Below are 24,316 nucleotides of genomic sequence, written 5' to 3'. Positions count from 1 at the left end.
ATTTCTATTTAGGTAAATTAGGTAATATATAATATATATTGAGTCAACGGAAAAGAAGGTTCTCTATGCTTGGCAGAAAGTGCCGCTAGGGAATTTTTAAGTCAATTCTTATGAATCAAGCTTGAATTCGATGTCTAGGTATCCCAGGTTGCCGATGACGAGGTCCAGATAGTGCGCTTCATAGTTTTCGGTGTCCAGGTGTAATAATACGTTGAATTCGATGTCTACGTGTCCCAGGTTGCCGATGACGAGGTCCACATAGTGCGCTCCGTAGTTTTCGGTGTCTACGTGTATTAATACCTTGAATTCGATGTCCACGTGTCCCAGGTTGCCGATGACGGGATCCAGATAGTGCGCTTCATAGTTTTCGGTGTCCATGTGTAATCGTACGTTGAATTCGATGTCTAGGTGTCCCAGGTTGCCGATGACGAGGTCCACATAGTGCGCTCCGTAGTTTTCGGTGTCTACGTGTATTAATATCTTGAATTCGATGTCCACGTGTCCCAGGTTGCCGATGACGGAATCCAGATAGTGCGCTTCATAGTTTTCGGTGTCCAGGTGTAATCGTACGTTGAGTTCGATGTCTAGGTGTCCCAGGTTGGCGATGACGAGGTCCACATAGTGCGCTTCGTAGTTTTCGGTGTCCAGGTGTAATAATACGTTGAATGCAATGTCTAGGTGTCCCAGGTTGCCGATGACAATGTCTAGATAGTGAGCTCCGTAGTTTTCGGTGTCTACGTGTATTAATACCTTGAATTCGATGTCTAGGTGTCCTAGGTTGCCGATGACGAGGTCCACATAGTGCGCTCCGTAGTTGTCGGTGTCTACGTGTATTAATATCTTAAAATTGATGTCTAGGTGTCTCAGGTTGCTGATGACGAGGTCCAGATAGCGCGCTCCGTAGTTTTCGGTGTCTAGATGTAATAATACCTCGAATTCAATGTCTACGTGTCCCAGGTTGCCGATGACGAGGTCCACATAGTGCGCTTTGTAGTTTTTGGTGTCTAGGTGTATTAATAACTTTAAATCTGAATGTAGGACACGTAGATATCGAATTCGAGGTATTAATACACGTAGACACCGAAAACTACGGAGCGCACTATGTGGACCTCGTCATCGGAAACGTGGGACACCTAGACATCGAATTCAACGTATTAATACACCTGGATACCGAAAACTATGAAGCGCACTATGTGAACCTCGTCATCGGCAACCTGGGACACCTAGACATCGAATTCAAGCTTGATTCATAAGAATCGACTTAAAAATTCCCTAGCGGCAGAATCAAGAGACACGGTAGTGTCTCGCGCCAAGTATACACGCGGAGCGAGACCGACCGTGACTCTTTTACGCGACGCGACGGGTTGCGAGTACCCGAGATGTTGAGATCTCAATAACGAGTGAACAGATCAAGTTCTAAGTAGGCTTGATCGATAGCTTGGGGTCCAATTAGAGGGGGGGGGGGGTTTCTCTTATAATATCCCGCTCCGTGCCCTACGAGCGGAGATATTGCGACGCAAAGTCCAAATGTGAAAATTTTTTATTAAGATACTTCTTCTTCTATCTACTTCTAACGCCGACGTCTTATATGACACTACAAAAAGGCGTGATATCCGTACAAAATTACCTTTTTCAAAAAAAAAGTAAAAAAATGCGCCAAGTACACGCATAGTAGTATATATGTATTATGTTGTTACCTCGAAAAAAACAAAGTGGTAGTATTATACCTCAAAATAACACCCTGTACATATTGTTTATACAATGCGTAATACTACAAAAAGGCGTGATATCTGTACAAAATTACCTTTTTTAAAAAAAAGGTAAAGAAAGGCGCCAAGTACACGCATAGTAGTGACGATGTGACGATACGCGTAGTCGTCACTAGCGCTACAGCCCTGGCGGCCACCAAGCACACGTTCAGCGTGCGCTCCTGTGCCCGAGCGGTGGGGCAACCGAGCGGTGGGGCAGCCCCAGCGGTGGGACAGCCCCCACCGCCCGCACTCGGGGTATAAATAGGGGACTCGAGCCGACTCGAGTCACCAGTCCTGTCCGACTCCTGTTCCCGACACGACCTCTCTCTGAGACCGCTTCACCACGTTGGGCGCTCACAACGACTTCCTCCGTACAGAGCACGGGTGCTCCCGTTCTCACCTGGGCGCTCCCAGGGTACGGGCCTCCCCAGCTGGGTGCTCCCGGTTGGCAGTACCTGCCCTTTCCTGCCTCTGGGTCGGGCGCTCCCGACCCCCTCCGCCGTACGGAAGACGGGCGCTCCCGTCTTCAAGCCGGGCGCTCCCGGTGTACGGGCCGCTCAGTTGGGCGCTCCCGACTGAGCTCCTGACCGACCTGTCTACCCGCGAATCCGCAAGGCAGCCGTGCCTCCGTGCTTGCCCGCGAATCCGCAAGGCAACCGTGCCTCCGCGCCTGTCCGCGAGTCCGTCCGCGCATCAACCCGGTACACGTACACTGCGGCTCAGCGGAGCGACACACACACATTCTGACACTCACGCCCTCCATCAAACTGTATTGTAAATAGTGTGAATAAATAGCTTTATGTGAAACTGACCAGTGTCTCCACGTTTTCTCACCCTGGTCTGGCGAGCGAATTCCGAGCGAGAAAACGCGAACGTTACATAGTGTATATGTTGTTACCTCGAAAAAAAAAAAACAGTGGTAGTATTATACCTTAAAAAAATCTAAGTAACAAGTGGTAGACGAAATCTTTGTATCTTGAAAAATCTCGAAAAAACCTAAACAGTAGTATCTTCACCTCGAAAAAAAAAACAAAGTAGTAGTATTATATCTCGAAAAAACCTAAGTAACAAGTGGTGGACGTAATCTTTGTATCTCCAAAAATCTCGAAAAAACCTAAGCAGTATTATTTTTATTTCCAAAAAATTATTACTCAAGTGATACACATCACAAAATTACGTTACCTTATCAAAAAATGAGTCGCGCTTCAAATGATCTATTATTACAATTACAAAAAAGAAATGATATCTCTTTTTAAATTATAGCGCCAATGACAGAGAACATATATTTTTCGAGATACAAAGATTACGTCTACTTACCACTTGTTACTTAGGTTTTTTCGAGGTATAATATTACTGCTGCTTTTCTTCGATTAGAATAAAAAATTGAATCATGAAGAATTACACAGAGGTAACAGTACAAAATACAAATATTTTATTAAAATATTTAAACCCAACAAGGGAATACAAGGTATTTAAATACAAAGTTTATATATGTATTTTAAAAGATTTAATCGCATCGCAAAGAATTACAGAGGTAACAGTACGAAAAATAAAAATATTTTATTAAAATACATAAATTTTTCTTGTCAAAAAACTTGACGCTGCTAGACCTCAAAATTAGGTCAGCCTGGTGTGTATGTGCGAGCGAGTGGGTGTGGGCGATGTGTGTGTGTGTGTGTGTGTGTGTGTGTGACGGTGAATAATGCGGCTTATTACTAAGTATAGGATAAGTTAGGATAAGTTTAGATTTTTAAAGCGATTAGAATTAAGTATAGAATAAGTATAGAATAAGTAATATCTACATTTGTAAAAGGTCTCTCTCTCTCTCTCTCTCTCTCTCTCTCTCTCTTTCTCTCTAGCAGCGCCAAGTTTTTTGACAAGAAAAATTTATGTATTTTAATAAAATATTTTTATTTTTTGTACTGTTACCTCTGTAATTCTTTGCGATGCGATTAAATCTTTTAAAATACATATATAAACTTTGTATTTAAATACCTTGTATTCCCTTGTTGGGTTTAAATATTTTAATAAAATATTTGTATTTTGTACTGTTACCTCTGTGTAATTCTTCATGATTCAATTTTTTATTATAATCGAAGAAAAGCAGTAGTAATATTATACCTCGAAAAAACCTAAGTAACAAGTGGTAAGTAGACGTAATCTTTGTATCTCGAAAAATATATGTTCTCTGTCATTGGCGCTATAATTTAAAAAGAGATATCATTTCTTTTTTGTAATTGTAATAATAGATCACTTGAAGCGCGACTCATTTTTTGATAAGGTAACGTAATTTTGTGATGTGTATCACTTGAGTAATAATTTTTTGGAAATAAAAATAATACTGCTTAGGTTTTTTCGAGATTTTTGGAGATACAAAGATTACGTCCACCACTTGTTACTTAGGTTTTTTCGAGGTATAATACTACTACTTTGTTTTTTTTTCGAGGTGAAGATACTACTGTTTAGGTTTTTTCGAGATTTTTCAAGATACAAAGATTTCGTCTACCACTTGTTACTTAGATTTTTTTAAGGTATAATACTACCACTGTTTTTTTTTTCGAGGTAATAACATATACACTACTATGCGTGTACTTGGCGCCTTTCTTTACCTTTTTTTTAAAAAAGGTAATTTTGTACAGATATCACGCCTTTTTGTAGTATTACGCATTGTATAAACAATATGTACAGGGTGTTATTTTGAGGTATAATACTACCTTTTTGTTTTTTTCGAGGTAACAACATAATACATATATACTACTATGCGTGTACTTGGCGCATTTTTTTACCTTTTTTTTGAAAAATTCTTTCCTTACCCCATTTCCAATTTCTACCTAACTTGCCACCACTATTAAAAATCATGACCTTTGTTTTTTCTGTACTTAGTTCTAGCTTCCTATCCTTCAAAAATCTTTTCAGTGTATCTATCATATCATCCAGTGCCTCTTTATTCTTGGCCAGTAGAACCATGTCGTCGGCGTAAGCTAACGACCATACCCTGTACATGCCCAATACAATACCACCTATATTTCGCTTCTCTAACGCCTCGTCTAAATCCGCAATATAAAGACTGAACAGGTCTGGACTCAGAACACAACCCTGCCTCACACCAATCTTCGTGATGAAGTTTCTCGTAATCCCCTTGTTTGTCCTGACTGATGTCTCCGTTTCTTCATACAACCCTTCAATCCTGTTTAACAAGCTGCTGCCAACCCCTTTTTGTTCCAGTATCTTCCATAATTTTTCCCTCTCCACCTTGTCGAAAGCGGCTTTCAAGTCGATAAAAAGAGCAAACACCTTGTCATCTCCACGTTCCTTTACTTTCTCCCTCTGTACAATGTGGTTCAGAATAAAGATGTTGTCCATGGTAGATCTTCCCTTCCTGAAGCCCGCCTGACTTTCAGGCAGCATTCCTTTCGCTTCTATAACTTCCTTTATTCTATTCCTCAGAATTTTGGCATACACCTTATATGCTGAGCACAGCAGTGAAATTCCTCTGTAGTTTTCTGCCTTCTCTTTATCTCCTCTCTTATACAGCGGTACCACTATGCTCATTTTCCACTCCGATGGAATAGTTCCTTCCTTCCATATCTGCTTTATTAAGTCTACCAGACAACCCTTCACCGCTGAACCACAAAACCTCAAAGCTTCCATTGGGATTCCGTCTATTCCAGCTGCTTTGCCTAATTTCATCCTTTTTACTGCGTCCGCTATCTCCTCCTCCTCTAACTCTTTTTCCTCTTCTTGCTCGTACCTTTCGTGTTTCTCACCTCGTATTTCCATAGCAGTTGTACCGTCCTCTTCTTCACCTATCTTTCTCTCAGTTCCGTTCTCCTTTATTGTTATCTCCTTCTCCGTGCCTCCCAATAACTTCATAAAATGTTTTCTCCACTCTTCTCCTTGAATATTGTTCTCCGTCCATTTCTTCTTCTTTCTTCGCCTGTTTATAAACCTCCAAATATCTTTTTCATTCCTCAAATTTCTCAACTCCTCCTCTTCTTCCGCTCTTTTGTCTTTCCTTCTCCTCTCTAACAACTCCCTAAAGTCTCTCCTTCCTTCCATAAGGTCTTCTCTTCTGCCTTTCCCCTTCTTCCATCCCTTGTACTTTCTTTTAGCCTCCCTTTTTTTCTTCGTGCAACTCCTGCTCCACCAGTCCTTATGACCTATTTCTTTCCTCCTCGATTTTTTAACCTCCTTATAAATCAGTGCACTATGTATGAGCTCTTTTATTCTTCTCCATTTCTCTTCTATTGACCACGACTTTTGCCACTCCACGCTCCCTGGCTCCGTCGTTCTCTCGAAATATAGTCTCCTCGCTTCCTTGTCCCAATTTATTATTTTTCTCACGGTATTTAGTTCCTCGTCTTCTTCTTCTCCTTCTTCTGCAACTTGTCTTCCAGTCCCCTCCATCTTCATTGCCAAGGGTAAGTGATCTGAGTCCACCCTGTCGTCTACCTTAAATTCTAACACTTTGTCATGTATGTATTCGTTTACAATAATATAATCGATTACCGAACTCCCTCTCGCACCTACATAAGTAAATTCGCCTTCCCAGTCCCCCATTGTTCTACCGTTTAGTATATACCAGCCTCTTTCATCCATCATATCCGTAAACTGCCTACCTCCATTACATACTACTTTATCCTTGCTTTTCCTTTCCACATCACAGTCCGCCAGTCTGTCCCTTCCAAACTCACCTATCCTTATGTTAAAATCGCCTCCTATGATTATTCCTTCTCGCTCATGCCTTTCAGTAATTTTCTTTAATGTTGTCTCTAAATCATTCACCAGGCCTTTATTATAAATTGTGAAAATATTCAGCATTGTACCATCTGCTGAAAGCCATGTATGAGCAATGCCATCTGATAACATTGCAGTCTTTACCACATCGTAACACCTAATCCAGCTTTTCTTTACTCCAACAAAATTCCGCCAATCGCCCTACCTTTTTTCTTTTCCCTCCCCGCATTTATGTTCATCCACTCGTGAGACCCTGGTAATTTGTCCTTAATCCTATCCCAACCTTTCTCCTCTAGCCATGTCTCGCATAAACCTACAAAATCATTTTGTATTATATAATTCCAAAAATCCTTGTCCTGTCTCTCTAAACCGGCTACATTCCAGAATAAAACCCTTCTTCTCCTGTTATTCTCTCTCTCCAGTCTTCCATTGTCCTTCTTACGCTCTTCATCATCTACCATTTTCCTCGATTCATCCTTTAAGTGAGATGGCTGCCCTTCAGAAATTTTTCTTTTCTATAAGCGCGTTCTCCTCTTCATTCCACACATACTTCCTTCCTTGTATTTCTAATTTCTTGTATCCTATTTTTACCCGTTTTCCATCCATCTTTTCTTTCCGCGCGCGGTCTCTTATCAATCTTTGCACCTCTCTTTCCTCGAACGACAGATCGTGATCAATGAAAATTTTTCTGCTTCCTAGCTTACTCTTTGATTTCATTACAATTTCCTTCGAATCCCAGCAGTCCATTTCCACAACAATTACCTCCTTTCCTTCCTTACCTGATGTTTGCATATTCTTCACTTTCTTCTTAATTCCAAACTCCTTTTCCAGAAATGTCTCTGCTGTTTCCCTTATACATCTACTGTCTTCCTTTTGCAATCCTCTAATTACAAATTTGTTTCTTCTTTCCCTCTTATCTCTTATGCTTCTTTCGCTCTTCTTTACTCCGCTATGCAAATGTACAGTTTTCAAAGTAGAACAACTTAAATTTGGTATACTATCTCATGATACTCTAACTTAGACCGTAGACGTATTTTAAGAACCGCATCATTACCGATTTTTTGAGAAACCGGTTCCAAAATTTTTCTAATGTCTGTCTGACTGCAAACTGCTCATTCATTAATGGACCGATTTTCTGGAAACCGGTGCCAAAATTTGTCTAAATTTTCGGGGATAACGTCGATGAGGAATAAATTAATATGAGAAAATAAAAATAGAAACAAAAAAAATTAAAAAAGGGGCCCTCATACAAATTGTCTAAAAAAGGTCTCTTTTTAAAAAAAAAATTTTTTTGGGAATAAATATTACTATTCAGGGAAAAACATCGTCTACTGTCTAATAAATTAGCCCGTAGAGGGTTTTGGGAAGGGGTCGAAACGAGGGGAAAAGAGTTGTGTTTTGAATTTGATGATCAATTTTATTTTTGATATTATTATTCTACTCTCACAGTTTTCAAATTAGAACAACTAAATTTGGTATACTATCTCATGATACTCTAACTTAGACTGTAGAGGGTTTTGGGAAGGGGTCTGACCCCATACAAAATTGTCTTAAAAAAGTCCCTTTTTTTAAAACAAATTTTTTGGGGGATAAATATTACTATTCGAGGAAAAGAAGGAAGAGCTTTTGAGCCCGCGCAAAGCGCGGGCGAAAAAGATAGTATATAACTATATAAGGTGTAATCTGGTCTTTGATGGCTCAGATCGAACCATATCTGCTTAGATTGAACCATATTTGCGATTGAATTTCGTCGAAACAGTCCAGATCTGACTGTATCTGTTTAGATAAAACCATATCTATACTCGAATGCGATCCAAAATACATTACATCTGACCATATCTGTCCAGATATAAATCGAACTGTGGTTGTGCTTGATCGAAAACTGTTCAAGTCTGACGATATCTGGCCATGTTTAACTACAAATGTTCGATGATCGATATTCGTCTAATGTGATATTTAAATATATATAATTATGAATTTATTTATACATATAGCAAATTAAAGATATTCAATTAAGGAGGTTCGATGACTACAACAAAATGCAGAGAGTTTCATGAAATTTTAATATGTTGTTCTGGAATGCAAAATAGAATTATGTGAATTTTTTGGAAATATTTCACCGTCTCGTTTAAAAAAAAAAATCTACTCCAAAAATTTAAAAAATACAATTTTTGGAGTAGATTTTTTTCAAAACGGGACGGTGAAAAATTCCCAAAAAATTCACATAATTCTATTTTGCATTCCAGAACAACATATTAAAATTTCATGAAACTGGCTGCATTTTTAACATAGGTTCTTATGGGAAATGACATATTGCGCATACTTTCAAAATGAAATAAGTGCAAGAAAAAATGCAAATAATAAAGAAAAAAAATATGCACATGTAACTTAATAATTTACAAATAAATGAGCGAAAGAAAGGGGAAGGTTATTATACCGCACATTTCGTAGAAAAATTAATTATTAAAGCATAAATTGCTTGATTTTTCGTCTGCTAGACTGCCACGGTCGTGAACGACGTGAACAGCAGCACGCACTATACACGCGGCGACCAATCAGAGCAATCCCCTTCTCTCCCACTACTTCAAACGCTAGTGTGCTGTTCCCAGAACCCCCGCGTCCCACTACTCCCCCCGATGAAGCCATCTCGAACCTCCTTAAATATCTTTGATATAATTATATAAAAATAAATTATGATAAAGATATAATTTGCAGAAGTCAAGTATTTTTTTATGAATAAAAAAATGTTAGTTATTTGTTATAAAAGCATTTTCATCAATTCGCCTTATATCTAAAATACAAAAAACAATCACAGAAATATAAGTTATTTTGTACATTGTGAGCTTATAGATGATGGATAAACAAAAGTGAAAAAATTGTTAATTTGATTATTATTTAATAGCTATAGATACATTAAAAATTTTTGTTTAAGTTATTTGGAGACTTGCATAAATAATTACCAACTTGAATAATAATTATTATTAGAGACTTTACATTTGTTACTTTAATTAATAAGAATTATTTGCTAGTTATACAGGGTGTAACAAAAAGGTCTGGACACTGGATTATTTCGGAAAGATGACGTTTTTGGAAGAAATGTTTTAAACAAAAGTTGTAGGGTATCAAGTTATTCATTATGTAGTGATATTGATTTGACCTTGAACAATCTTTGGAAAGTAACATCAAGGTCACATTGAGATCTTTAAACGGGAACCTTTTATTTATTTTTGTCATATTCTTGTAGAGAAGTTTTTAAAACATTAAGATAAAGTTATCTTTTGTTAAAAATATCCTGATATTTTAAATTTTGTCATGACATTTTCATGACATTTTCATGAGAAATTTGAAATCGCAAAAATGAATCCACAATCGTTAGATATTGTTGTAATTCCAGCTCTTCCAGACAACGGCATCGCGAATTGGGGACTCATTTTGTATAGGGAAACAGATATTGTTTATGATAAAGGATTAGATCCTGGTATGCAAAAAATAAGAGTGGCGAGTTCAGTAGCGCGTGAAATGGCACATCATTGGTATGGTAATTATATTAGCCCATCCTGGTGGAATAATTTTTGGCTAAACGATGGTACTGCTATGTTGCTTGGAATGCATGCTATTGATAAAATCTACCCAATTTTTAATATAAAATGAGATATCTCATAAAGTATTCACTTTTTGACAACTTTAACTTCACACTTTTATACGTAGAATAATGAAAGGAATCGATTAATAATATTAATTTTTACATTTGTAATTTTGCGAAATTAAATGCGTCTACAAAATGCAATTAAATTTTTTAAAATAATTTTTTTTCTGCTTTTTTTCAACATTCGATTTTTTTTATTATTCTACGTACAAAAGTATAAAGATAAAGTTATCGAAAAGTGAATACTTTACGAGATATTTCATATTTTATATTAAAAATGTCAGGGGGAGACGGCTGGTCTAGTGGGTAGAGCGCCAGATTCGTAATCCGGAGCAGGTTGCAATAGCCGGATTCGAATCCGGCTAGGCCACTGAGAATTTTCTCAAGAATTTTCTCAGCAGAAACACGCTGCCCCCCCCCCCCCATCTAGCGGAGAGAAGGTATCCCTAGATGGAAACTGGGCTCCGTCTTTCGGAAGAGACGTTAAACTGTTGGTCCAAAAGGTTAAAGTGAGAGGAGAAGGGTAGCATTGTGGAGGTTTGAGTAACGTTCCTGAGAAAAAACGACTTGCAAACCCTGCAGGGATAAGCAATAAAGATAGTTTAGTTTTTAGTTTAGTTTTATTAAAAATGTCATGAAACTATCTCAGAAAATATTCTTATCGAAAGAGCTTATTATACTGTTTTGAAAACGTCTCGACAAGAGTTACAAGAATATGACATGGAAAATAGGGATCCCTATTTAAAAAACTCAATGTGACCTTTATGTAACTTTCCCAAAGTCCCCCGTCAGACCTTCTACCCCTTGCTCTTTCTGTTCTTTCCTTAATTCCCGTATTTCCTCCACCTTTTTACTCATTATCCTTATTATCTGTTTTTTCCCCTCTGGCGATATCACCATTTTCCTATTCCTTCTAAACGCCTCTTCCTTTCTCCTCTACCCTTTAGTTTTTTTTTAAAATAATCATCTATACTCCCCTCACTACATAAACTCGCACTTCTCTCTCTCTCTCCTTGTGCTAGCCACTTTACCTCTTCTACTTGTCATCTTTTTAAGTTCCTTCTCCGCTTTATCCTTCCCCTCATTTTCCTTATTCATCCCCTCTACTCTCCTTTTTATCCCATGCCTTCCTCTCACCTTATTTATTCTATCGTCTCCTTTTCTCCCTATCTCGCTTCAAATCTACCGCCACCCTACTCCTTCCCCTTTTCTCTCCGAGATGTCACCACCTCTCAGCCTTTCTTACTCTTCACCCACAATGTCGCCACCTCTCAACCGCCTGCCACTTTACTTTCTCTCTAAGGTGTCCCTAACCTCTTTCTGACCACCCACCGTTACTAACTAATATCTCCTCTCTTACTCGTCCTTGCTTCTCGCCACCACTTCCACCGCCTTTGCCACTTTTCCCTTCTCTCCACCACTACTCTCCTTTCTGCTGCTACTCCTAATCTCACTCTACGCCTTACTTTTTCGCTCTCTATCGCGCTCGCTAACCACCCGCTTCCACTTCTATACCCTCTCCCTCTCCCTCTCTTATTAATTATAAATCACATATTATTTTATTTTTTAGACTCCCTTGTAATTTTTCAATTTTTTTTATTTTTACTTACTCTCTCTCCTTCTATTTCATTTTGTTTTATTTTGTTTGATTCACTCTCAGTTACGTTCTTTCATCACTATCTTTATGTAGTCTCCTTCCACTATCTTTATATAGTTTCCTTCATTCTCATCCATTCTGCATCATTTTTCTAATTTTATTGCATTTAACTGCTTTATCTTCTCTCATTCTTTTTTATTTTTACTTGTTCTTATTCATAATGCTTCATTTTCGCTCATTGTCTTCTCTTTATTTCTCTCATTTTTTTTTATCTTTTCTGATTCTCTCTGATTTTTGTTCATGTCCTATTATTCAATTTTATCCTCATCTATTCCCTTAAATTCATATCCTGTCGTCTTAATTTTGTCTCTTTTCGCATTTTGCAGCCATTTTTTCTTATTCTCACTAATTCTCTCTCTCTCGCTCTCCCTCTTCCCCTTCTCTTTCCCTCTCCCCCTCTGCCCCCTCTCTCTCTCTCTCTCTCTCTCTCTCTCTCCCTCCCCCTCCTTCCCACCCTCCCTCCCTCCCTCTGTCTCTGTCTCTCTGTCTCCCTCTTCCTCTCTCCTTTTTTCTGCCTCTTGGCTCTTTTCTTTTCTTTTTTTTTTCTTCCTTCTATTTTTTTTAACTTTATAATACCTTAATCATAAATAATTAAAAAATCATATATTACATAAAACACGTTGTAGCTATCTTTATCGTTGATGTGATCATGATTTATAGCATCAGTTATATCAATTTAAAAATGTAAAGAAACATATTTGCTTTTTCTTGTCATGCGATGAGTCAACGTAATAAAATTTTTTTTTAAATAGGACGGATTTTAAAAAAACTTTAAAACAAATAAAAAGCGAAAAAATTAACAAATAAAGAATTTAAGAATTTTTTTTAATTTTTTGAAATCGGCGCCAAATTAATGATATTTTTAATAGCGTTTTTCATTAACAGTGCGCACTCAGTGCACATTAAAGCCGTTGTATACTGATTTCTCTAATATTTAAAGTAAAATGCAAATATTTCGACTCTCTGATAAAATACCCAATATATATTTTACCAAATAGTATAATAAAGAATATTGAGGATTTCGTGACTTAACCCGTTCATATTAAACATACTTTACGTTGGTTTGTGTGTACGACGGCTTTAATGTGCACAGTGCGCACCAGTTCTGCCAAAAAAAAAACACTAAATATTTCTTTCAATTTTTTGAAGGCGACGTCAAATTGATTTATAGCGTTTTTTCTTGGCTGCACTACCGCCCTGCACTGCCCTGCACTACCCAATAGCGTTGCACTAGTGTTGCACTAGTGTTGCACTAGTGTTGCACTAGTAGGCGATAGTGCAGCCAAGAAAAAACGCTATTAGTAATTATTAATTTGGCGCCGACTTCAAAAAATTGAAAAAGTACTTAAATATTATTAATTTGGCGCCGATTTCAAAACATTAAAAGAAATTCTTAAAATTTCTCTCTATTATTTCATACCTTTTAAAGCTTCATTTTTTAATTTTTTTCATTCTTTTTAGTTTTTTTAAAATCGGTTTTATTTAAAAAAAATTTTTTTTAATTCATACCTTTTTAGTGCGTTATTCAATTGATACAAATCAAAAATAATAATTTATTATTTGCTTGTAATTAATTTAATTATTAAGTATGCATAATTTCCTTACTGCTCCGTACCCTGATGTTCTAACGCGATATTTTATGTACTAAAACTTTGCGGAGCGAGGATTGCTCTACAGTGAAAACCGCATCCATACAGTAGTTTCAGAAAAAATCGTAGACATATCCACGTACATCATACTCGCTGAATTGAGAACCTCCTTTTTGAGTCGGTTAAAAATAAATTATATTTAATTTTTTATCATAAAATTAAATTTTACACGTGACTGTTATGTCACATAGAGATTGATATATAAATCTATTTAAAAAAATTGAAGAAACAATTAAAATTTTAAAAATTGCTCAAAAATTTAAAAAAATATAGAACTAACTTCAAAAATACTAAAAAAAAAAAAAAATTTTTTTTTAAATAAAAAAACTTTTTTTTTTACTTTTTAGAGCTTTTTTGAAGTTGGTTGGTTGGTTCTATTAAAAAAAATTTTCTTTATTTTATACTTTTTTAGTGCTTCATTTATTTAATATAATTAAAAAATAATATATAATCTTTTTCAAATATTATATATCTTCCTTCTTCTTTCTGCACTTTTTCAATCACTATCTCCAATATTTTTGCAATATTTTAACCATACAGAATAATTCCATCTGTTTTTGTTACATATAAAATTTTATTGCATTGTCTCGTATATTCTTCTTTGTTTTTAGTCTGTGTAATTCCTTACCTGTTGTCGTAATTATCTCACCTTTAGTCATTCCTCTTATAATTTTAAAAATTAATGGTGTGTAGTTCTATTTATGTTTACTTAAGCTGCGATTCATTTAACATTACAAATGCATTTCGAAGTATTCCTCTTCTCTTTTCTTTGTGAAGAAAAACGAAGAAGATGAAGAACGCTTCAAAGCATTTGTAGCATCAAATGGACCATAGCCTTAACATCTTGTTCCTAATCTTCTACTTTTCTTAACGTTTGACATTCGACAACTGTACTTATGTAATATGTATACATACATACATACATCTATACAAGTGTTTCCTAATAAGTGGGAAGTATTGTAGTGGTAGATTTAGGACATAAAAACAATAAAAAAACATAAACATATGTCCTATTTGACCTTATTTCCGAGTTATGATCATTTCTGTGCTTTAGTAATTTACAGCTGCTTACATTCGTAGGAAGTGTTTGAAATGGTCATATTTGGTTTGTATTTGTAAACAGTACTCAAAATCTGCAGAATATTTCCCGACCTTGTTGATTTTATACATTCTATTAAGTAAATGCAAGTAAATTATTAAATGCTTCTAGCAAGAAAATAACGTTTCTAATTTCTTAACAAACTCTCGCAAACGCGCACGTAAATGTCAAACAAACATTCATGAAGATTCTTCTTATTTTAACTTCTTATTTTTGCTAGGAAAATAATTTCCGAATGAGTATCAACCTCTGGTTTGAGCCAAATTTTTCTTATTTTATGCTCTTTCTAACAATATACAATTTAAGACGTACCATTTGAAATTTTTAGGGATTTGGAGTTCCCTTAGGGCAATCCCTTGGGGAGACGACTCCCAATGCCCTTAAATGAGTTGCCCCTCTAAATGATCAAACACGTATTTCGATATTTTTCATAATTTTAAGCCATTTCTGAAATATAGATGGTGGACACTTTTTGTTTGCAGATCCTGTATATGTATATACATATACATATATACAGGGTATGTTATTTTAAATACTCCAAACAAATATCTCGAAAAATATGGAAGATACGAGGAAACGTTTCAGACAAATGTAAGATATCAAGGGACACAAATAAATCAATCATTGATGAAATCAATTTTCGAAAAAATCGAATCTTTAAGGTCAGATAAAGGTCATCTTCATTTTTTAAAATGGAAATTGTATGATTCTTTCATAATATACATCTTCTCATTATTCTACATATAAAAATTTTAGTTAGAGTTATAATTAAGGAGGAGCGTATTTTACGGAGGATTCTTTTACGGAGGAGCGTATTTTGCAGGCGCTTAAGTAGGGTCTCAGCAAACTCTTGTATATTGCATTAAACTTATTTAAAATGAAGTTATAATTGATTATGTTTAATTATAAGAAAAAAGTGAAAATATTATGTGTATTTAGAAATTTTTCATTTTTCGGTCAATTTTACTGTCAGAACAATATGGCAACGCTGCGCTTTTCAGGGCGCCGATTGTAAAATGTGAATTTGATAAAAAAAAGTGTCAATGTAAGTGTCAATTTCATTAATCAAAGAATATTGTGACATTTTCTTTTTATCAAAGAGAGATTTTATAATAATAATGAGTGATAAGAAACATAAAGTGAGGAGTAATGTGGGCAAAAATAAGGGACAATTCGTGAAAATAAAAGTTGATAATAAACCGTACGTGATGAACTGAAGTGTGACATGAGCGCACAGCTTGCAGCGTTGCCAAATAATTCCTTGAAAGTCGCCATTAAAAATATTCATCTATAAACCACATTTCAAGTCAACTTTTAACATAAATATTTTGTTTAAATATTCGGTGACTCTGTATTTTTATCGGCACTATCAAAAGTATAGAGTTTAGCGAATATGTAGTGCAGTTAATATTTAATATCTTAAAATATTTGATAAACAAATTATTACATTGAAATGTGGAAAATAGACTTTTTCGATAACGTCACATATAAAATATCGAATTTTCAAAGTCATAATTCTTCTTTATATGTTCGGTAATGTGGTTTAATTTTTTTCTGGCGTAAAGATATGCATTTTAACTTTCTCGTACCAAAAAATCAGTTAATTCTTAAAACTTTGGTGTCATGAAAGGAATACCTTAACAAATTAGTAATTTACATATGTATTTATATATTTATATATAAGGTGTGCCATTTTAAACGCCCCAGGCAAATATCTCGAAAAATATGGAAGGTATAAAAAAACGTTTTAGACAAAAGAGGCATCAAAGAGGACAAATATCGACAAAACCAATTTTCAAATAAATCTATTTTTTAAGGTCACATAAAGGTCATCGCCATTTTTTCATAATATGATTTTTCTCATTATTCTACATATAAAAGTATTAAGATAATTGTAAAGAAATTAATAGTTTACAAGATATTTCATATTTTATTCTGGCACATTTTGGCGAAATATAAAGTACCTCATAAACTATTCATTTTTTAGTAACTGTACCTTTAACACTTTTATGTACAGAATAATAAAATGAATCAATTAGTGTAAAAAATTGTTGTTTAGCAAAAAAATTATGTAATTTGGAATATGCAACCACATGTATTTCTTGAAAATAAGTAACAATGTGTTTTCTTTACACTAACTGATAAAAATGTTGCATTACAAGAAATAAAAAAATGCTAGTATGTTTATTCTATACATTCTTAGCTATACTATAATTTTATAAAGAAAGTGAAAGTATTTACTATAATTATGTTATTCCTTATAAACAAATATACTAAAACCTTATAAACAACATACTAAAAAGTTACATATGGATGCATCCAAAACATTTTTTATTATAGAGTAACTCTGGTATTTTTACGCCACGCGGGGTTTTACGCCGCAGATGTTAGAAAAAAATAGAAAAAATGAAGTTACTTTCTCGCAATTATTCTTTTATGTGCCTTTATGCCATATTAGTATTGTGTTGTAATTTCAGTTTTTTACTGTTAATATTAACGAAACTGTCGTGATTTGAATTGATTTCTCACCGTAGTAAGAAGCGCGATCTTGTGTTACGACCTACGTAAAATAATTACTGTAGGGAATGTAAAAAGTTTAATGGTTATTTTATGATACATAAGTGTAGAGGGATAGTAAATGATGGAATACAGCAAAATACAAGTGCATAGCTCTTGTATTTTTTGTTTACCTTAATATTTTGTATATCTCTCCTGTGTTTAGGATATACGGCAAGTTAGCATGCGGGATTTAGGCCATAGTACGGATACTTTGTAAAACTCGAAATCTCCTGTGTTCTTTTTTCTTCTCTTTTTGGATCGTATAACAATAATAATCTTTAATGCACCTATCGTTCTTCTATTTTCTTTTTAAAATTTTTTAGTTTTATAATTTGTTTATCTTTCTTTCATTTTAATAAACTTCTTACACACATTTTATAACTTGTTATGAGATTTTATTGTCTTATTTATAAACATTATTTGTAACTTTTTATAAGGCTTACATTTTACCCATGAATGTCATATAATCCACCCTTCTTATATATCTTCAGGATATATGGCAAAAATGCAAGTGTTTCTAAGTTTTTTTTTATTAAATACAAAAAATCAATATTTTATGTTTCTAGTAGTAGACAGTATAAAGTTTTTATTAGTATAATTCATTTGCCTTAAGCATAGTAAATAGTACTCGATAAATTAAGTTTCCCTTAGCTGTGGCGTATATATCGGAGTTACCCTATTATATGTTTTTGTAAACAGATTGAAATCAAACTGCAAGTAAATTATTCATTATTATCTAACGCCTTTAACGTTCAGCATCGACTCGTTATCTGTTATTAGTTTAGAGAAATTAACAATTCGTCACTTTTCCCCCTTTCTCTTACATAATATATGTACTATGTGTATTATAGGTACAACTAATAATAAAAGTTTTGATCTTTTTAAATCTAACAATAATATTAATTAATAGTCACAGAAAACATAAATACAGAGTATTCTAAAAGTTAAATATGTAGTATAACAGCACTCTCTCCAATTCCTTCGAAATTTTCAAATTTAAAAAAATTTGTCGCTCATTATATAATTATAATTAATACACTTAAAATATCACAATGTCGGCAAGTAAGGAAATGATAATTGAAATAATAGTAGTTTATGGATATACATTTATGGATATACATTTATTTCCTATCTCGTCCTCTCCCGCCGCTTTACTTTTTTTCAGCCCTATCAGCACTCTTTCTACCTCTTCCCATCCTATCCCCTCTCCTTTCTCTACTTCCCCCACCGAACCCTCTTCCTCCTCTCCTTCTCCTAACCTTCGCTTGTATTCCGTTCCTTCTAACATCTCCCTTAAGTATTCATCCCACTCCTCTATTGTTATCTCCTTATTAATTTCTACTCTTCTTCTCCTTTTCTTCTTTATTACTTCCCACACCTGCTTCTCTGTTCTCGCCTCTTTTACCTCTTCCAGCAGATTTCTCTTTTTTTTCTTTTTTCTCTCACACATTTCCTTATAATCCTTCTTTCTTCTCTTATAATCTTCTTTATATTTTCTTCCTCCTTTCCAGTCTCTCAATAACTTTTCTACCTCCTTCCTCTTTTTCCTACAGTCCCCATCCCACCATCCTCCCTTTCCTTCTGCCCCTCTATTTACTCTTCTCATCCTTTCTTTCATCTTAATTCTTTTTGTCAACTTTTCGATCTCTTTATCTATTGCCCCCCCCCCCCTATTTCTACCTCCTCCGTTCTTCTTCTAAACTCCTCTCTTGCCTCTTCCGACCAGTCCGTCTTTTCCACCCACCTCTCTTCCACCACTATTGTCCCTCTCCTCTCACCCCCTTTGTCCACCCGTACTGCTACTGATTGGTGATCCGAATCTACCTCACACCCCACCTCCAATCTTGTCACTTTTTCTCAAACCTTCTTATCTCCTTTCGCGTAATTAATCACCGTTTCCCCTCTTTCTCCTATAAATTCACCCCTCCTTCTCATCTCCCTCCTTTGCTCCATTCATAATTTGTCACCCTTCCTCTTCAACCCATCTAATCAGCCCTTTCCCCTGCCTATTTATCATTTTATCTTTTGATTTTCTTTCAACTCCCTCTTCTCCATCCTCCAGCGCTCCTTTCTCCCCTGTTCTCGCATTGAAATCGCCTTCCATTATCCATCTCTTTTTTCTCCCTTCCTCCTCCTTCACCGATTTTATCTTACCCATTATCATAAGTTGCCGCTTACGTAAACTGTTGCCAATCTCCATTTCTCCTTCCATTTTACTTCTCTAATCATTAAACCCTCCTCCTTTATCCATTCTTCTTCCCCTTCTAACCTCTTTCTGACTCCCATCATTATCCCACCTATTGCTCTTCCTCTTCTTCCAACTCTTTCTTTCTTTACACCCTGTATCCTCCAGTTGAACTCCTTTGGCACGTTATTCTTCATCTTCTCCCGTTCCTCCTATTTCAGCCATGTTTCCACCAACCCCACGAAATCCCACTTTTTTATCCTTTCCTAAAACTCTTCCTGTTTTCCCTTCACTCCCGCTACATCCCAAAAGCCTATCTTTGGGCTTCCTTTCTGTTCCTTCCCCTCCTCCTCCCTCCTGCATTCCTTTCTTCCACCTCCCCCTCTTTTTCCTCTCTTTCACTCCTTTTTACTTTCCACACTCTACTTTCTCTGACTCTTTTCCCCCTTCCCCTCAGCCTCACCACACTCTCTTCCTCCCTATTCTCCCTCTCCTCCCTCTTCTCTCCACCCTCCCCTCCCATCGTTTCTCCTCCCTCCTTACTCTCTTTCGATTTCATTTTTCCGTCTCCCTCTCTTCTACTCTTTCCCTTCTCCTCTGTTCCTCTTTCTCCCACCTCCTTTTTCATGCTCCTTTCTCTCATTTCCCCTTCCATCTATCAGGATTTTTTTTTCCTATTCCCAACTCCACCTTTTCCCCTCTATCCAAAACTTTCCGTACTTTACCCAATCTCTCCTTCTATTCCTTCTCTCCTTCTTAGCTATCCTCTTCAGGCTCCATTGCATTTTTCTTTGATGTTTTCCTTCAAGGTCATGTCATTCTTTATTCTTTCCATCCTCCCTTTCAACACATTCTTCTTCTGCATTACCTCTCTTTTTCTTACTCTATCTTTTAACCTAATTAAAACCATCTTCTCTTTCCCCGTCTTTCTTCCCAGGGGTAGAAGGGAGTATACCCAAGATTGTTCAAGATTAAACACACACACACACACACACACACACACACACACACACACACACGCGCGCGCGCGCGCGCGCGCGCACACGCACACACAATATCACCACACAATGGGTAACTTGGTACCCTACAATTTTTGTATAAAACATTTCTTCCGCAAACGTCATCTTTCCAAGATAATCCAATGAGTCGACCTTTCTGTTATACCCAGTGCAAATGTCGGATCATCCGATAGATGGCATTCGATGAGATCCGTTTCTCGTATTTAAAATATGACAAACAATGGTATAAGAACGGTATATAAATCAAGTGTACCGTACAACTTATATCAGTTGTATCGAAGTCCACACTTATAATAAAGTGGCACACAATTTTGAACTAAATCGATATATTTATAGTTTTAAAGCATTTTACATCCTTTCATAATTTTTAATTATATCTGAGCAGCTCTGGATACATTCGGTAAATAATTATATCTCGGCAGATCAAATAATATCTAGTCAGAGCTGGTTATATCTGTTCAGATCTGGCCAGATAAAGACAATTTGAAGATAAAATTATATCTGGCCAAATTTGACCAGATCTGGTCATATCTCGGTAGATCTAATTCTTTTTTCCTAAGAACCTATTTAAGAAAATGAAGATGACCTATCCGAACCGCCTCCACCTGGACAAAAATTATTATTGCCATATGATATTCCCTCTTTGTAGCGTGTAATTTTCGTTACACAAATCTTCCGCTGGACCTTATAAGTTCAAAGATATTTAAGGTGATAATAGTTATTGTCCCACCCTGTATATTAAACTGGATAAATTATAATGTATTAATAAATAATTAAACAATTTTTAAATACATAAGTAAAATTAATATTTGTGCTTACTAATAATAATTCTATGTAATAATTAAGATATTAATTATGGCTTACTAATAATAAATCTATGTAATAAGATATTAATTAATTATGTTACAGAAAATAGCAGCACTGAAATTGGGGCACAATCGCAACAATCACATCAACAACAGCAACATCAACAGCAACATCAACAACAATATGGAGAAGTAAATCAATTAGGCGGTGTATTCGTCAATGGAAGACCACTTCCCAATGCTGTCAGATTGAGAATAGTCGAACTTGCACAATTGGGTATTAGACCATGCGATATCTCGCGACAACTACGTGTCAGTCACGGGTGTGTCAGTAAGATACTGGCACGCTATCATGAAACGGGTAGTATTCTGCCGGGCGCGATTGGTGGCAGCAAACCACGTGTAACCACACCGAAAGTCGTGCAATATATTAAACAATTAAAATTAAAAGATCCAGGGATCTTTGCCTGGGAGATCAGGGATCGACTATTATCTGATGGTGTTTGCGACAAATATAACGTCCCATCAGTGTCGAGTATATCAAGGATATTGAGAAATAAAGTTGGCACAACGACAACTATGCATCATCATCCACATCATTCAGCTCACCATCATCATCATCATCATCATCTTTATGCAGCCGCCGCAGCGGCTGGTGCAGCCCTTTGTCCAGTGCCGTATCCACCAACACCTTATCATCCAACAGCACCGCCTTCCATCACACATCATCATCAAGGTTAGTATTTTCTGTATACTCAATCCTATTACTCGTGCCCGAGCGTGGTGACTTCTCTTCATATACATGTGTTGCGCATGTGGATTATACACATTGTATGTGGAACCTACAGTTTAACGCCGATTTCGAACGGCACGCCGATTTCAAACGGCAATTTTTTAGAGAAGTTTTCGTGGCAAGACATACTCTCGGTGGTTTGCCATTGCCTTCCGAGAGGAGAACGAGCGAATAAAATTTTCTAGCTCTACCGGGAATCGAACCCGGGACCTTTGGCTCAATAGACCAGTGCGCTGTCTACTAGGCCACGCTCGTATTTTCTGTATAGTAATTTAAATAGAAAGATTCAGAATAAGAGATTTTTTTACTTATCTTTATTATTAATGCTTTCCTATAAACTAATAAAGACTATGAATATAATTTAGTCCAAATGTTAAATCTACATAAAATATTTCGAAAACCATTCTGTTTTATTATTCCGTCATGTATCATTATTAATAAAAAATTAAAAAATAATATAAAAAATTATTCATATTAAAAAAATTAGTTAAATTAGTTGATATTAAATATTAGTCACGTATACAAAGTATCTTTATTCCCATACAGCACAAAATATTATTTAAATATTTTTTAAGAAGATTAAAATAATTCACAAAAATATTTTTAGAATGTTTGTATGTCCACCAGATCATGTCAGAAAAATATTTTTAAAAATATTTTTAAAATATTGCAAATAAATGTATTTAATAATATTTGTAAAATCTTTTAGAAATATTGCTTTGGAAAATGAAATATGTTTAACCCAATCAGCAATAATTGTTGCAAGCCATCACGTTTAAAAGATTTTTTTAATATTTAAAAAATATACATCTTTACATCTGTGTTAACTGCTATAAACACTCGCGGTATCTTTACTCATTGTCAGTCTCGCGGTATTACTCGAAACTTTATCGCGGATGGTTCGTCGGTGGCTCGTAGGGATTCCCGATTTGGTATTCAATCAACATACGAAAACTAGAGTTTCGATATAAATGTCTTTAATATGATATCTCAGGATACACTCTTTTGTAAGAATCACACTCGTTACGGGCCGCTGCCCTACGCTTCTGCTTCGCGCTTGCTCGTTATTCTCCCTCTTTCGCTCTCACGCTCCTTCTACCTTCTACCTTCCTGACTCTCACAAATTCTCTGTCTCACTCTCTCACACACGCACATCAACGCTCGCGCTCTAGCGCCATCTCGGCTTACTCTCTCGCTCGCTCATTGGCTGTCGCTATTACTCTCTATATAACGCTCCGTCTCTTTATCTCATTCGCTCGCTTAGTACGATCGTTATCGTTAATTGTGATAACGATTTGTTATCACATGCTACTTTGGAAAATATTATTTTGTATATCTATATCATTACAGCAGTGTTGGGTAAGCCCTGCGTTGTATTGCTGGCAAAGATATGTCTTGCGAATGTCATGATTTTGCTTCGCCGGAGACTTATATTAACCCTCAACTGAAATTTACTTACGAGTTAGTTTTACCATTATGCGCCGCTTAGTGGTATCGTTGCGAACTAGCACAGAAAGATGCTCTACCATGCATCTTTCTTAATTAAAAATATTTCATATTTCAAAAATATTTGAAAAAATTATAGAATCAATAAAATATTTTTTAAATATTTTGGAACAAGATTATAAAACAACAAATATGTAGATTTGAATTAATATTTTAAAAATATATTTTAAATATTTAAGAAAATATTGTCTGGGTAATAAAGTAGAATATTTTTAAAAATATTTTTAAAAGATTCTTAAAATATTTTTAAAAATGAGTAGGCGGCAGTGTGGTCTAGTGGTAGAGCGCCAGACTCGTAATCTGAGAAACCAGGTTCGAGTCCACTTGAGCACGTAAACATGGAATTTATTTTCCAAAAGCTGCGCCCTCCGTGCGAGAAAGGCTTTTGTGCGGAGTAAACTGGGCTCCGTCTTTTGGCAAGAGACGTTAAGCCGTTGGTCCAAAGGGTTAAGTGAGAAGAGAAGGGTAGTGAGGAATGAGAATTGTAACCCTACGGGGATCGATTAAAACTTCCATTTTACTCCATTATTCTTAAAAATGTTATCACAAAAGGTTTTTAAACCATTTTAAAATGTTTCTTGCAATATTTTTATAGAAATATGTAATTTTTGAAAATATTTTGTGCTGTATGGGTTTACTATCGCAATACCATATAAGGGCAAACGTCTGATGCAGTTTCAAGTTTCAAGTCAATTTTCTTTTATAAAAATAAAAGAATAATATGACTTTTTGTAACTTATCTACCTCTTTAACATTAAACAGGATTCTCTAAAAGTCCAGAAATAGTAAAATATTTTGAAAATGACCAACCATAACAAAAAATATACAAGAAGCAAAGTTGTAAGGCTTTTTAATATGTATACCTAAAACTACCCATACAGCACATTCGAATGTTCTGTACTCGTACTA

At 35.6% G+C, this 24,316-nt stretch overlaps 1 protein-coding gene and 1 pseudogene across 3 annotated transcripts in view; both read left to right on the top strand.

The window, feature by feature from the left end:
- Window positions 1-24,316, top strand: part of LOC139812159 (uncharacterized) — a 240,992-nt pseudogene that overhangs the window by 146,969 nt on the left and 69,707 nt on the right.
- LOC139812160 (uncharacterized) overlaps window positions 1-24,316 on the top strand; it is a 145,770-nt gene that overhangs the window by 110,079 nt on the left and 11,375 nt on the right. For all 3 annotated transcript variants that reach the window (XM_071776798.1, XM_071776799.1, XM_071776797.1), the window contains exon 3: window positions 21,212-21,844. In XM_071776798.1, coding sequence (XP_071632899.1) covers window positions 21,212-21,844 — 633 coding nt within the window. The remainder of the gene's footprint in view (window positions 1-21,211; window positions 21,845-24,316) is intronic.

The sequence above is a fragment of the Temnothorax longispinosus genome, chromosome 4, assembly GCF_030848805.1.
Source record: "Temnothorax longispinosus isolate EJ_2023e chromosome 4, Tlon_JGU_v1, whole genome shotgun sequence".
NCBI classification, from domain to species: Eukaryota; Metazoa; Arthropoda; class Insecta; order Hymenoptera; family Formicidae; genus Temnothorax; species Temnothorax longispinosus.
Note: the sequence above shows the minus strand (reverse complement) of the source record. Positions and strands in the feature narration are given on the sequence as shown.